At 37.9% G+C, this 16,793-nt stretch overlaps 1 protein-coding gene across 5 annotated transcripts in view; it reads right to left on the bottom strand.

The window, feature by feature from the left end:
* The window catches only part of CFAP206 (cilia and flagella associated protein 206), a 30,587-nt gene that overhangs the window by 10,482 nt on the left and 3,312 nt on the right, over positions 1 to 16,793 (bottom strand). For 4 of the 5 annotated variants that reach the window (XM_025860067.2, XM_025860073.2, XM_073893489.1 and 1 more), the window contains exons 4-9: positions 14,252 to 14,342; positions 12,370 to 12,558; positions 11,415 to 11,573; positions 9,916 to 10,124; positions 2,849 to 2,968; positions 1,565 to 1,763 (exon numbers count right to left, since the gene is read on the bottom strand). In XM_025860067.2, coding sequence (XP_025715852.1) covers positions 1,565 to 1,763; positions 2,849 to 2,968; positions 9,916 to 10,124; positions 11,415 to 11,573; positions 12,370 to 12,558; positions 14,252 to 14,342 — 967 coding nt within the window. The remainder of the gene's footprint in view (positions 1 to 1,564; positions 1,764 to 2,848; positions 2,969 to 9,915; positions 10,125 to 11,414; positions 11,574 to 12,369; positions 12,559 to 14,251; positions 14,343 to 16,793) is intronic. The other variant, XM_073893490.1, reaches the window with a different exon arrangement.

The raw sequence follows: 16,793 nt of genomic DNA, 5'->3' as shown, positions 1-16,793 counted from the left end.
ATGTGATGCTCATACACAAGGACTATTGCTTCTTGAAACAGCAGAGAATGTTCTGAGCAGAAAGATTCAAGGAAATCCCTCTCAGTAACTTATTTTTGATAACAAGGTGTACAATTTTTGTTCTTTACACTTTAAAAATTCTTCCTAATCGTGGTTGGTTTACTTATTTACATGTGATAAACACACTGTCTAAATTTTTTTCTCCAAACAAAAACACGTATTTATAAAACATCGATCCCCAAGGGTCTTAGCTTTTGCAATCCTTATACTAATCTTCTGGGCAGGGCCCTGTATCCAAACGGCAGATACCGCAGATGCCCTTGTGGCCACAGCTAGAAGTAAATGCAAATGCTGGGAAAAATAAACCTTCCTTCTTTTTTCGTGATATACCTGAAAGCCTCAAAACAGTGATGAGATGTGGCAAGTGTTAATTAAATTCTTTTAGAAGAGTATTCGGTCTCCCAATTCACTGGGATCAGTAATGGGATAGTGTCTTATTGAATATAAAGTTGTGGCATATGGGGGGAAATGACATGTTAACTCTAAGAAGTAAATCGTTTTGCCAACATGGTTGAGTTTAATATCTACTGTTGAGGTGACTTTAACTTTTCAGTTTCATGTAGTATCTGTGTATATATGCTGTTTTTATAAAATAAAAAGAGTAGGAAAAACTTGAACTGGAAGGATGCCTTTGAGTCTCTCTAATTTAGTTTTCAGGGGTTTTTTTATTCTAATAGTCTAAGAATGGAAAAACCACTTCATTTTCATTTTCCACTTTTACAAAATTTGAATTTGAAAAGGAAATTTAGAGAGTAAATTATCTAATTTCAATTTCTGGAAAAACCTTTTTAGGCAACAACTCCTAGATTCTATTTTGGCATTTCTCATTAACTTCAAGTTGTCTGTAACTAAGACAGAAGACAACAAAAAAGTAAATAGCAGTCTGTTGATAAAGACAGCCTTCCCATAAGAATCAACGTGTCTCTTAAAGGGTCTAAAATAAGCTCACATTTACAGGGATAAAATTCATTGATTTGTAAATTTCAGCCTGACTCTGAAGAAGATATAGGGCAAATAGCATTCCAAAGAAATAGAGCTTTACTTGCAACAAATATGGCAAGGATTAATATCCTTTTTTACTATGAATCAATCAATAATAAAATCATTAAGACTACAATAGAAACACATAGGCAAGGAACATCATTGTCAACTAAAACACTGACAATAACATCAAGAATGTTCATTACGGGATAGTAAGGTACTCAGTGGATATATTTTCTGTTTTCCGCATTTTCTATGACAAACATTAGTACTCTTTTAATCAAGAAAGATGCTTAATACCTTATCAGGAAGAGAGTGCATGAAAATTTTACCTTTTTTTTTTTTTTAAGTAAACTCTACACCCAACGTGAGGCTTGAACTCACGACCCTGAGATTCAGGAACCCATGCTCCTTAGACTGAGGCTGCCAAGGGCCCCAAGCATGAAAATTTTAAAACAAAAGAGTGACTTTATTCTAGAGGCAATTTGAAGAGGAAGAGGAAGTCAAAGATGATTTCTATTACCCAGGTGTTCCTTTACCCTACACACATCAGTTTTCACAGTCAGCCCATCAAGAAGATTCTGTATGACTTTCTCAGGAAAGAGTAGTTCATGAGCACCCAGGAATGGTACAAGATGAGTTGTTAAATTACTGAGGACACTAATCAAAACAGTTTCATCCTGGAAGCTAGTCCACAGGTTGGAAAGTGCGATGAAGATGGGCTGAGGAAGAGAAAGCAATGTTCAAAATACAACTGTCTAATAAAATTATAAATCACTGTACTCTTAACAAATTTGTGTTTGTAAAGAAATTAATTCTTCCAGAAGACAAGTCAAAGTCTCCCGAGGTTAAACAATAAAATCTACAGGGCAACTGGACTCATAAGTTATGAGAAAAAACTTGTACTTTATTTCAAAGCATTTTATCTTGGAGTGATTGTCATAAAGTTAATTTACCCAAAAAAGCCAAACATTTATGGATGCTTGACCTCAAAAGGTCAAGGGGAAATAGCTTCTTTTTTTAAAAAAAAAAAAGCTAAATATAACTCATTACTCTCAGATTTATCTGGCTCAATCATGATTCAAAAGAACCTGGAAAATCTGGATACATCTTAGGGCATATCTTGTGAGCAGCAAGTTAAAGATTTTAGGTCAGTGAGATAGTTTTTTATTCATATTAAAGGTCACTGACTTACAGAACAAACATTAAAAAAATTAATCAGGCCCTACTAATAAGTGAAACAGCTTAGCCTTTTGTTTCTTGGTTTTTAAAATCGAATATTAGGAATGGTTACAGAAAATTCTCAGAGCCTCAAAATGCTCTATAAAATACTGCATGTGCATCTTATACCTCCTTAGGGCTACCAGATTTGCCCATAAGGTGGTGCAGATAATCAGAAAGTCAGTATACATATAGGCCCGGTAAACACAGTGATCATCCTCTGTCTCTTCACAAAGGTCACAAGTTACACCGCCTCTTTGCTGGAGGCAATTTTAAACCAGCCCCTGTGAACATGTTTTCAACGCTGCCTTATGGATTCATTCTGCTGCCACAATCTTTACTGAAATTATGGAAACCATAACACAGATCTGCATCTCCTTTAGTAGCAATGGCCTGCAAGGGCAATTCCTTCATTGGACTTACACTACTACTACAAAATAGCTGTAAAGAACAGGATCAACTTGTATAGAACAAATATTCTATTTTTAGTAACTAAATATAATTATAATTACTTCTGATTCAGTTGTATAGGACTCAAAGGTATATTCACCCTTCAGCAAGGTCAAAGTTGATAGCAAATACTTACAAAGACTTGTGACGTTGGGACAGCTGTCTTGGATTTTACAATCATTTTTAATTGTTCCAGTTGGGCTCCTAACTGCTTTATCATCATTTCTACTTCTTGAGCACAGGTAATTATATCTGACTGTGAAGACAATATAACTTACATTAATATTTTTATAATTTCACTATAAAAATCACGTGTTTTGAGCCCTACCTGCTCCCTATAGCCCCTGAAGGTAAGCACAATAAGAGCAGAAATTCTCTTGTTCCTGGTACCCCCAAACCAAGAACAGTATTGGCATACGGAGAGTGCTCCAGAAATATTTGTTGGATGGATGAACCTTTTGAAATACAATGGCTATAATTTTTCCCAAAGGAATTCTTTTGCTCAAGGTATTCTTTGAAATGCAGTATAATTGCATTCCTGAGAAGTGGATCCTCTGACACAGCTTTGTTCAACTGTTATTTTCCCACTTCTCCATAAGAAAATTAATGAGGTGCTCCTCTGAAAACTATTCTGATACCAGAATGTTTACAAATTACATCCAAGAATGCAGAAAAATCTTAAAAAGCACATCACTGAAAGAAAAACAGTATATTTCTGATATGACACTAGTAATCTGAAAATAAGGTGTTAAATGCTGACTCTGATATAATGACTAACATTTATTCTTACTGTGTGTTAAGCATCATATGAAATACTTCTAAGTGTAAAAAAGGGGTGAGTATAAAGAGGAAGACCAAGATACTAAAAGGTGAATAAATTGCCCAAGGACACAGTTTAATAAAGGGTGGAATCATGGTTCCGTCCCAGACCACTGGAAGCCAGAGCCCAGCTCTTACCCATTATATTGCACTACCTGAGATACGACCGGAAACAGCAGTGGTATGGGCTTATCAGTACAGTGCAAAAGAGTGAAAGTTACTTGAAGAGAAAAAAAATGCATCTGAGTCTTCAGATACTTGTAGTCAAACCACATGCTTTACTAGACCATTTTTTAATGACAAATAATTACTTCATAAAAATGCCAAATATTACTGTATTTCAACTAATGAAATTTTTTATTCACAAATGTAACATACATCCTGTTTTAAATGTACCCATACTATTCTTTAAGCATCTCCCTTCCCCTTGCTTCATGCTCCATGTAATTCTGCCTATTCCATCTAACAAGTCTCTCATCTACCCCATAGTTTTCCCCCTTCTTTGTTAGTTTTATTTCAGAAATCAAATACGAAAATGGCATCGTTAAAGTCTCTTTAGATTTGTGCAACAGCAACAAGAAATAGAAATAAACCTGCATATGCTCTTCAAAGGAAAAGTTACATTCAACACATAACTTCTTTAAGCCTATAACTGAAGATACTCTAGACTTTCTCCCTGGAGCTATGTTTTCAGGGACTCACAGAAGAGACACACAGGACTTTTTTTTATTTTTCCTGATAATGACCTAAAACAATCACTCTGTTTACATTTATCTAAAAGAACTCGTTCACAACTAGGTGGAAGTTTTAGTTGTAAAGTTGGTCCTCACAAACAAATAGAAAGATATTCTGTGTTCATGGAGTAGAAGAATTAATATTGGTAAAATAATCCATACTACCCAAATCAATCTACAGATTCAGTGCAATCCCTGTCAAAATTCCAATGGTATTTTTCCAAGAAATAGAATAACAATCCTAAAATTTGTATGAAGCCATAAAAAAAGACCCCCAAGTAGCCAAGTAATCTTGCGAAAGAAGAACAAAGCTGGAGGCATCAGGCTTCCTGATTTCAAACTATATTATAAAGCTGTAATAATCAAAACAGTGTGATAGTGGCATAAAAACAGACACACAGATCAATAGAATGGAACAGAGAACCCAGAAATAAATCCATCATATATGTTCAACTAATTTATGGCAAAGAAAGCAAGAATATACAATGGGGGAAAGGACAGTCTCCTGAATAAATGGTATTGGCAAAACTGGACAGCAACATGCAAAAGAAGGAAACTAAACCCCTACCTTAAGCCATACAGAAAATCAACTCATACTGGATTAAGGACTTGAATGAAAAACCCAAAACCATGAATTTCTAGAAGAAACACAGGACAGTAAGTTGATATCAGGCTTGGTGATGATTTTTGGGATTTGACACCAAAAACAAAGGCAACAGGAGCAGAAATAAACAAGTGGGTCTATAATCAAACGAAAAAGGTCTATGGCAAAGAAAACTAGCAACAAAATGAAAAGGCAACCTGCTGAATGGGAGAAAATATTTGCAAATCATATATATGGTAAGAGGTTAATATCCAAAATATACAAAGAACTCATACAAATAAATAGCAAAAAAACCAAAAAACCAAAAACCAAAAACAAACAAAAAACCCAAACAATCCAATTAACAAATGGACAAAAGATCTGAATAACATTTTTCCAAAGAAGACATACAAATAGCCAACAGGTACACAAAAAAGTGCTCAATGTCACTTACCATCAGGGAAAGGCAAACTAAAACCACAATGAGATACCACCTTACACCTGTTAGTATCAAGAAGACAAGAGAGAACAAGTGTTGGCAAAAATGGGGAGAAAAGCAAACCCTCGTGCACTGTTGGTGGGAAAAGTAAATTGGTGCAGCCACTATGAAAAACAGTATGAAGATTCCTCAAAAAAATTAAAAATAGAATTATCATATGATCTAGCAATTCCACTTCTGGGTATATATCCAAAGGACATAAAAACAGTAACCAGAAAAGATAAATGCACCCCCATATTCTTTGCAGCATTATGTACAACAGTCAAAACAAGGAAGCAACCTAAGTGACCACTGATGGATGAACAGATAAAGAAAATACGGCATAGGGACCCCTGGGTGGCTCAGTTGGTTAAGCGTCTGCCGTCGGCTCAGGTCATGATACCAGGGTCCTGGGATCGAGCCCCACATCGGGCTCCCCGCTTGGCGGGAAGCCTGCTTCTCCCTCTGCCTGCCACCCCCCTGCTTGTGCTCTCTCTCTCTCTTCCTCCCTCCATCAAAGAAATAAATAAAATCTTGAAAAAAAAAAGAAAATATGGCATATATACACCATGGAATATTATTCGGCCATGAAAAAAGAAAGAAACCCTGCCACTTGTGACAACATGGATAGACCTTGAGGGTGTTATGCTAAGTGAAAAGGTCAGAGAAAGACAAATATTGTATGATCTTACTTATATGTGGAATCTAAAAAAACTAAAAATAAGAAAAAAAAACCCAATCTCATAAATACAGAGAACAGACTGGTAGTTGCCATGGGCATGAGGTGGGGGTGGGGGTGAAATGGGTGACAGGGGTCAAAAGAAACAAACTTCCAGTTATAAGTCCTGGGGATATAATGTAACAGCATGGTGACTATAGTTAAAAATACTGCATCGTATATTTGAAAGTTGCTAAAAGAGTAAATCTTAAAAGTTCTCATCACACACACAAAATTTTGTAACTGTGTAGTGAAGGATGATTTTGCAATATACACATATACTTAATCAATACATTGTACAACTGAAACCAATATAATGTTACATGTCAATGATATTTCAATAAAAAAGCCAGTTTCACTTAAGAATATCTTTGATGATGCAGTAAAAGTATTAATTTTATTAAATCTTGATCCCTAAGTACAAGCTTTTTAATAATCAGTGGGATGAGATGGAAAGCACATATAAAACGCTTCTGCTGCGTATTAAAATGCATAGTTCTCTCGAGGAAAACACTTACTGACTGAATTTTGAGCTGAACTAGCACTTTTTCCCCCAGCAGAACATCATTTTTACTTGAAAGAGCAACTGACTGACAAACTATGACTTTTGAGCCTTAGCGATTTGGCAGATATTTCCTTGAAAGTAAATGAAATGAGTCCATCACTTCAGGGAAACAACGGTCTTTGTTGCCAAAGATAAAATTTGCATTTTGAAAACCTTGTGTATCGGCCACCATGAAACTGACAGCATCCTAAACACTTAAACATATTTCTAATGAGACTGTTGGTGAAAAAAAATAATGAAATTAGTCTTCTAGGAATGTTACCATTTTTGTTTTTTTTAATTTTCATAATGTGATCCAAAAAAAATGCTTGGGGGAAAAAAAGCATGTGATGCCGTCATGGTCCTTCCCCGTTCCCTTTTAATTGATAAATTCCTGATACTTTGTTCCACAATTTCAACAAGTCTAAAACAAGTACCAATTCCACCTAACTGATTTGTTTTACTTGCTTTATCAGGAAAAATCAAGTCCAGGGTTATCTATTCTGTGAATAGGCCCTGCAAACATAGCTTAGGGAGATGTCTACAAAAGTCTTGACTTATATGTTTTAAGAAATGTTATGTGTCAAATGTGGCATTTACTTGCACCGTGACAATAAGCGGCTTTCTCTCTTTGGTGACTGCCTTGCACTTCGAAAGCCCACAGAGGATGGAATTTTGTTCTCTCAGCTAAATCAACAAGACTGTGATCACCCCTCCCTCTTCTCTTTCACAATATCTGAATTGTTCACGGCAGCGAAGTCCTAATTGAAAGAAAAGAAAACAAATCGCTACCTTACCCAGGCTATAATTAAAAATTCAAAATGTTTACATAAGCGGCAGTTAGTATTGGCAAAAGAAAATTTTTAAATCAAAATCAACCCTTCAGAAAGTTATATTAATATATTTGCTCAAATAATGTGACTTTATTAAAAAAGAATATTCACAGGTTTCATGGACAGGAAAAATTCTCAGCTCAACATAAACTGACATATTTTATAACCTAGAAATAATATGATTAAACCAATACCCATTCTGTAATAAGCAACCTTAACTGTAATTAAGGTGGACCGATGGGAGAAGACTGGATATTTAAAAACAACAAAAAGAAACACTCATTAAGCCAAAAAGAGTAGGACGATGAAGAGAACTCATTCTGACCCTGACTGAAGTTGGCATGGAATCGTCACGAAGAGGGGTGAGATGAGAAAGTTAACTTTCTCAATGCTGTAAGCAGCAAAGGACGAGAAATGAGATGCTGTCCAGTCTGTACCCCTACAGAAATGAAACCAGAGGTGCTGTGCTGAAGCCCTAGCAATGACGACGGTGGCATTACTAACCATAACCAGCATCAGCATGATCGTCACTTTAGTGAGCCCGTAACTATGTGCCAGACACTGGTCTACCTTACTTGTATAGTGTCGACTATCAATAACCCCATTTGACAGATATGGAAACCAAGACACAGAGAAGTTACGCTATTTCCTCGAGGACACAGATTTAGTAAGCGGCAAAGTCAGGATGAGGACCCATGCATGCTGGTTGCAGAGCCCACGCTCATCACTGATACCCGCGACTTACTGTCCTTCTAGCTGAGAATGAGAGCTCCAATGAGACTCTCAGACTGGAAGTCAGCTGCATATGCTCCGTGGCTGAAAGCCCTGAGAAGTTGAGACAAAATGCACGACATTCTCTACAACATCCTTACGTTATGAGTGACCATCTCCAAAGGTTCCTTCTTCTGATATCCCTTCCCAACACAGATGACAAAGTAAACGTGAGACTCTTACTCCTGTGCACCTGCATGCATTTCAAGATAAATTGACCGTAAACTCTTCTCAGTATCTGACTAGTTATACAAGGCTGATGGCCACAACTCAGTGTTAGAGGAACATCTACCCAAAAGGATGATTTGGTTTAGAACAGCTGATCTAGAGTCCTCATTTCTGAGGGCAATTACATAGTAGGACAGTTGTGAGGACCACCTCCTAGGTTGTTGCAATGAAGTCATGTCATCTGGATTTTATCTTCCTCTTCTTTACAGTGAAGGTAAGGAGACAGATCAAGTGCATCCAGAAGTCGTAACAAGTGATTATTTAAGATAAAAGTTAAAAATGCATCCTGCCCCATCCTTCAAGACGTTAGTATTCACTCATATAAAAGACGGTCCACTGACCCTGAGTCTCACAGTTACTGGAAGGTAGAGGTTGTGTAAAGGTAAACAGTGACCACTGGGATGAATGTGTTATTTAACTTGATGGGAGAAGTTGCTTTCACAATGTAGATATACATCAAATCATCACATTGTACACTTTGAATATCTTACAGTGTTGTCAATTGTACCTCAATAAAGCTAAAAAAAAAACCCAAAAAACAAAACAAAACAAAACAAAACAAAAAAACATTGACTGGTAGGAACACAGCTTGCTGCCAAGATGTAGTTAACAAACTGTGTCCCCTAGAACCCTAGGGTGGAATGGGGATGTTCCTTGGTGAAAAGGTCCTTCAGTCCTTTCATCTAGATACCTGTTTTGTATTTTTGGAATTCTGAGTAAGTTTCCATCTGAAAGAAAGTGCTCTGCCACTTTTTAAAAAAAGTTTAAAATCACCACTTTACCAAATTTTCCAACTATTTGGGGATACTGTTTAGCTTGTTCATTAAATCTAAAAATATTAGCGATAAAAATCTTTTCAACCAAATTTTACAACAACAAATAATTACATAAAAATTACTTAGGTGCGGGCGCCTGGGTGGCTCAGTTGGTTGGGTGACTGCCTTCGGCTCAGGTCATGATCCTGGAGTCCCGGGATCGAGTCCCGCATCGGGCTCCCTGCTCAGCGGGGAGTTTGCTTCTCCCTCTGACCCTCCCCCCTCTCATGCTCTCTCTCTCTATCTCATTCTCTCTCTCAAATAAATAAATAAAATCTTTAAAAAAAAAAACACTAAACATACTCTTAAAAAAAAATTACTTAGGTGCTAACTATCTGCCCAAAAATACATCAGATACTTGCTCTGTGTGAAAACAAGGCAGTATTACTTACATACACATACACACCACTGCTTAACCACAGCATGCTAACGATCATTCCACTGGGCACCAAAGAGAATCAACAACTAGAAATCAATTCCGATCAATATTTTCCATTAAAATAAAAACCCAACTTCCCTATTTCTATTTCTGTTCCCAGCCCTACAAATGCAATATAAACTGAGCAGTTAGGAAGTTTGCTTCCTTTAGCAATGACCTGATTCTGCCTTTTGCGTAGCCCTGTAACGTGTAAAGCGGTTGCCACATGACAAAAAGGCCAAATCTTTTGACATTCGCTCACCAAAATGATTTGAAGGAAGACCTCGTACTGCCGCACATTATACAGTGCTTCTTTTAACATATATGGCTGAAGCTCTATACTCAGGAATGGGTTGTTGGCTGCTTTCTCAAGGATGGCCGTGTAGCGGTAGGCCTGGTCCTGGGCAGTCTGAAGTTGGGAATCAATGTGCTGCGTGGTGGCTGGGATTGCTTCACGCAGAATGGCTGGCACTGGTTTTAAAAGGATATCGAGAGACATGACAGAATCTATGAAAAGCCTAGAAAGTAATAACTCGAGCATTACATTTTTTTTTTCTCAACCAAATGAATAATAACAAGACGTAACATATGTCATGTGTTTCTTCTCACACCATGAAGGAAAGAATTGGGGCGGGGGGAACACCTGTCCAAACAAAAGATATTGTCAGAATGATAACCAAAAGGTAGCAGATCAGTTTTCGCCACTAAAATACAGAAGAATCTAAAGAATAGACAGGATTTGGTATGATGTGCTACTGGCCATGAGCCTCTAGAAAAGGCATATTTTGTGAAAAGGAAAAAAAGAAACTGATGAGGACACTGAAAAATAACAGAATAGTCTAGCAAGATAGGAAACTTTATAAAAAATGGGAATTTGACTTTCTAGAACTTTCTAAAACTTTCCAGTTTTTCTATTTTAAAAACTGACCCTATTACACTAGATAAGTGATCTAGTAACAGACACTAACACCTAATCAGTGGACCTACATAAGGAAGTCCCTTCTCCTGAGCCCGTGATCAAATATCTCATGAGTGCTTTCAAACTCAGAGATGATGAATGCATTAAGTACAGAACAGCACAGTAAATGCTTCTGGATTTGCAGATTTGCAAATATCTCCTCTTGGACCTTTCCATTCCATTGGTTGCATCAACCACTCTTCTCAGGGTGATTTTTATTTTTAGATCACTGAGTTTTACTCCCTTTTGGTTATCTGACTTGGAATAAAGAACACAGAGCCCAACAAACTGGAGAGGCCGGCCTTCAGGCAGACCCCTCATTCCCTCCACTGATTCACTCTCCCACACTAGCTTCGTGTACTATAATGCTGCAAGTCTTGCCCCAGCAAAATTAAAAATTACTATCCATTAGGAACAGTAACAGTACCTAAGGTAGAGTCAAAACTGCATACCTTAGGGGCACCTGGGTGGCTCAGTCGGTGAAGTGTCCAACTCTTGACCTCAGCTCAGGTCATGATCTCAGGGTCATGAGGTTGAACCCCATGTCGGGCTCTGTGCTGAGTGTGGAGCCTGCTTAGGATTCTCTCCCTCTTCCATTGCCTCCCCCACCCCCCGCTCACATGCACTCTCTCTCCCTCTCTAAAAAAAAAAAAAAAAAAAATGAATTTAATTTAATTTAATCTAAAGACCCAGCATACTTAAATCTAAGAATGCCGGTGAAATACTGTGCATTATTTTCCTCACTGTGCAAGTTAGATTTTAAACCTCCATAACCTGCAGACTTCACCTAATGATATACCTACAGTCATCAATGCCTTCTCCTCCCTTTCCGCAGTCTCGGTTAAATAAGCGAATCCCAGTAACAATCATGGTGAGTTCTTTCAGTTGGCGTTCTTTGTCCTTCTTAGAAAGTGTTAGAAACGTCCCAAGCTCAGCCTGAGGAAAAATACTCTGCAGGGCAGCTAAAACAAACCACAAAAAGGACAACAAAATGGTAGAATACAGATATCAGAACTTAAATCACAGGTTTCTTTCAGCAGAAACTTTAGAGGTCTGTCCTGATAGAGCTACTTATATGATTCTTCAAATTTCTGATACCTAGTTACAGAATACATTGCAAAATTTATCACATATCAAAGCTGGGCTACTGAAAATAATGCCATTGCTTTGTGTCTCTTTTCAGGAATTAAGCACCGTCAGTAATGTTTTGACAATGGGCATTAAAACAAGCTTTCTAATTAGGATTCTGAGCAGAAAAATTGCTGTTTTAAAATAATTGTGGAGGAAAGCCATTAAAGGCTAGAAATTTTGCCTATTCCTTATCTTAAATTAATAAAGTGGGCAAATACTTCCTGAGGATAAAACAGTGTCCCTTTCCATCATCTGTTTCAGATGACAGACCAACTCCTTTCATGAATATGAAATCTCCCTTTCCAGCGGTCCCCATCCGCCAGCCGGCCTGGTACTCTTAATCACACTGCCAATGTTTCTCTCATAAGGAGTGATGGGTCCCTGGATATGTACAGCTTTAAGGAAATTAACAACACACACTTTCCAGAGCTGCTGCTTGGGTTTTAGAGCTGATACACAGTATAAAAGGAGTCTGGCTAAGTTTTAAGCTCTTATTTATGCTGACTTTTTTTTTTCCCAGATAAAAAGGGAAACTCGGTCTTCAATACTTTGAATTTAACATCTTTTATAAGATACAATGTTCACATTTTTTCACATGTGGAATGGAAATTATATAGGTTTTTTTACCTGTTGCCTCTCTGACAATCTTGATATCGGTAGGAGATCCCAGCCCAGAGCGTAGTAAGACATAGCTGACAATCTTACGGTAGAGGCTTTCCAATTCTTCTCTAGCACATGCTCTGTTATCTGTAATTTCTCTCATAATGGAGCCTAACCTAGACTCCAAGACTCGGTGATGTTCTTCAAGAAATTCCTCTAAAATTGGCAAAGGACAACATTCCATATATTTGATTTAGAATCCTCACATAAGAAAGTAGGACCAGAGAAAAAAATGGCTTGGGTATGGCAATTCTATTGCACAAAAACAAGTATTTTCTTAAGGTGTACTAATCAAAATAAAAAACACACAGTGGGGCGCCTGGGTGGCTCAGGTGGTTAAGCGACTGCCTTGGGCTCAGGTCATGATCCTGGAGTCCCGGGATCGAGTCCCACATCGGGCTCCCTGCTCAGCGGGGAGTCTGCTTCTCCCTCTGACCCTCTTCCCTCTCGTGCGCTCTATCTCTCATGCTCTTTCTCTCAAATAAATAAATAAAATCTTTAAAAAACAAACAAACAACAACAACAAAAAAACACACAGTGGCCAGCAAGTAACCTCAAGGCAAAAATCTAGTAGGAAAGAGTTACTGCAGTGCTTTAAATGGCATACTCTGTCAAAATACCTAAGACTTTCAACAGACAATCCAAACAGTAATATCCAAAAGGGTTAAAACCTCCTAATTAAGCAGAAAGTATAGAGGGCAATTTATAATATACATATTATAAACATATACAGTAAAAACATACATACTATACACATATTTACACATAACATCCCATGTAAGCACAGGTGGTATGTTATATGCTAGCACACACAGTAGAAATACACATGTATGTAGTGTAAATCTTCCTGTTCAATTATGCGTATTTTTATTTTAGTTCTAGATAAATTTCCTTTGAATAGCATTACTGATAATATGATGTTGCCTCAAGAACTGCTTCCCTTTCCCCTCTTCCTGTGATATGATGAGATCTGGGCTTAATTGTGGCAGGAGCCACAATCCACCAGCAGTACAATTCTTGCAACTAGCTCAGTAAGACACCCCGTTTTACTATTTCAAGGGCAATAATTCACGTATCAACCATGCACCGTTCACACCTATACTTACCACAAAAGCAACTGAGAACTTTATGCAAACTTTAAAAATCTAAATTACAGTTTCATCAATTCCATGATTACTTATCACTTTAACATCTCATTAGTACTATGCAAAAAAGCAAGATACATAATGTATATATGGAGCATAAGTGAAAGTTCAATACAAAGAGGGAAAAAAAGACAACAAAAATCACCAAATGGTTAGTAATGATTGCATTACAGTGCAGTAAAGGCAGTCTAGTCTATAGAGTATTTTCCTTTTCCTCTTGTTGCCAGTGTGTCTTTGATGTATGTATTAAATTATTTACCTAAGGAAATATGTTCTAAACTTAAATTTCCCATCATTCATTTCATTTCATTTTGGTATAGTTATCTAATTTAGGTAAGCATTATAATACTATAAACAAAAAACAAAAAAAATCAGCAAGTTAGAAACTTTTAACTCAATGGGCTGGTTGTTTTAATTTCTAATTATTGTGTATTATTAGTAATAGAACATTTAAAACATGATAGACTTGGAAGCATAACTATCATAGGCATAATAACTAGAATTTACTTTTAACACTCACAAAAGCCATTGGTGTTTTTCTCATTTAGCATTTCCACCTTTACTATATTCTTCCAAATTGGAAAAAATTTCAAAAGACAGACTAAAAAATTAAATTGTTCATTGTCAACCAAATAAAGCCCTTATTACCTGAAATACAATAGGAATCTTTCAAAAAGGGTATCAAAAAAGTAGATACATGTTACCTCGACTTGTATAATTCATATCAAAGTAGACTTGCATCTTAATGGTGTCCAGGGATGGATTTTTACTATCCAACAGCCGAGACACACAAAGCTAGAAAAGAATACCCATGAATGTTTCTAGTTATATTTTCTGAAATACTCAGAAGCATTTTTTTAAAAGTATTTTCAAAAAAATTAAGAGAATCATCTAAGCAATGGTTTCTGATGTTCATCCACCAATAACCTCTTCTATTATTATTTTGCTCCTTGAGGACTTCATGCTTCATAGTTTACCGAGCAACAACAGTAAGTAATAAGTTATTTCCCTGAGATCAGTAATATCACCATACTCAGGTGGCTAACAGCCTAGCTGAAGGCAAGAAACTTGACACCTTGGCTAGTCTATGCAGTCCGAATGTGGGTAAGTGCTCCATGAAGGTTACGCTCCTGTCTAGAGCTCACCTAGAGCTCCTCATTACGATTTATTTGAGCCTCGAACACTTCTTTGCTGATTTGGGGGGTTACTTGCATTTTATGAAAAGCTGTTCCTCTGCTCACAACATTTCTCTAGCTTTGCCTTCTATTTCAGAATGTCTTCCTCTGGTCTTTTTCTCCCATTTTCCTCCCACATAGATGGCTCATTCCACTTCTCTGCTTTGTCCCTTTAGATTAGATGAACAACCTGAATTTTTCTTTTCTCGCCTCTCCTTCCCTCTCTTCCCTGTCTCACCCCTTAGGCTTTATATCTACCGCTGGCAGGCACATCGGCATCCAACACCCTCCATGCACCTCCCTTAGCACCAACCCTGCTTTTCCAGGATAGGGGGGGATGGAATGCAAGAGTGAGGCCTGGACGCTGTGCCTTTATGGATGCAGTCCGTGCACCTGGGTCTGTCCAGGTGTAGAGTACTGTTCTAAACACAGACTTTACAAATACAAAAATTAGCTCATCTACATGATTTTTTAAAAAAGATTTTATTTATTTATTTGAGAGAGAGAGTGAGCGAGAGAGAGAGCACAAGCTGGAGGGAGAGGCGGAGGGAGAGGGAGAAGCAGACTCCCCACTGAGCAGGGAGCCCGATGCGCGGCTCGATCCCAGGACCCTGTGATCATGACCTGAGCCGAAGGCAGATGCTTAACCGATTGAGCCACCCAGGTGCCCCTCGTCCACATGATTTTTAACTGAGAAAAAAGAAAACAGCCTGTGTCCTATGAAGCAGGATGTACATTGATAATTTATGTACCTGTCATATTAAAAGTATATTGAGTTTAATTCTTTCCAACTTAGTTGAGTTAGAGGAAAAAAGAAAAACTCCTCTTGAGCCCTGAAAAAGAGAAAAATTTATTTTCTGCCTTTTCTTGATTCTCCTTCAGAGCTTTCCAATAAAATTTCTGACTGACCGTCACAGTCATTTTGCAAAGTCATATTGCTAAGAACAGGTTTCCCACCACATTTAAAACCAGCACAGAAAGACCTAGCTCTAGGCTGCCCTGGAGAATCACAGCGTTTGTATAGCAGGAGCATCCTAACAACAGATTCCCCAGCTCCAGGTTTCCAAAGCTCTTCCTGATCCCTCTGGCATCTGCAATATAGACCTGGGCTCCACTATATGAATAGCTGGATGTGAGAGAAGATGGGGATGATGAAAATTTTCTCTGCCATTTGTTGGAGCCCAGAGGATACCCACATACAAGCCTGGGAAAGCTTGCTGCAAGTCCTTTGTGTGAAGGAAGGAATTAAAATTAAAATCATTAAGCCGGGGAGAAAAAAAAATAATGTTGAATTTTTAAGAAATACACCTAGGAGTATTTAGAAAATAAATATGTAAGCACCGATATCCAGTGAGTCAAACTCAAAACATGTGAAAAAATGGGCCGCCTGGGTGGTTCCGTCAGTTAAGCGCCTGACTTCGGCTCAGGTCCTGGTCCCAGGGTCCTGGGATCGAGTCCTGTGTTGGGCATTGTCCCTCTGCCCTTCCCCCGGCTCGTGCTCTCTCTCCAATAAATAAATAAAATCTTCAAAAAAAATGTGAAAAAAACTAATGATGTCTAAAATTCCTGCCTTCTGGGCCACCTGAGTGGCTCAGTTGGTTGAACATCTGCCTTTGGCTCAGGTAGTGATCCCAGGGTCCTGGGATCGAGTCACGGATCGGGCTCCTTGCTCTGCAGGGAGCCTGCTTCTTCCTCTGCCTCTCTCTGTCTCTCCTGAATAAATAAAATCTTTAAAAAAATAAAAATAAAATTCCTGCCTTCTTTGGTTCTTAAAACTGGTTTTCAGGCACATATCCTTGATTTCTAACTATGAATTATTTGCTGTGGCTTCAATATTTCCTTTAGAATTGAAAAACAAGGGGCGCCTGGGTGGCTCAGTTGGTTAAGCGACTGCCTTCGGCTCAGGTCATGATCCTGGAGTCCTGGGATCGAGTCCCGCATGGGGCTCCCTGCTCGGCAGGGAGTCTGCTTCTCCCTCTGACCCTCTTCCCTCTCGTGCTCTCTCTCTCTCTCTCAAATAAATAAATAAAATCTTTAAAAAAAAAAGAATTGAAAAACAAATGACATTGAA

Source organism: Callorhinus ursinus, unplaced genomic scaffold (assembly GCF_003265705.2).
Source record: "Callorhinus ursinus isolate GAN/ISIS: 27379988/994484 unplaced genomic scaffold, GSC_fseal_2.0 scaffold6, whole genome shotgun sequence".
Taxonomy (NCBI): Eukaryota; Metazoa; Chordata; class Mammalia; order Carnivora; family Otariidae; genus Callorhinus; species Callorhinus ursinus.
This window is presented reverse-complemented; position numbering and strand designations above follow the sequence as displayed.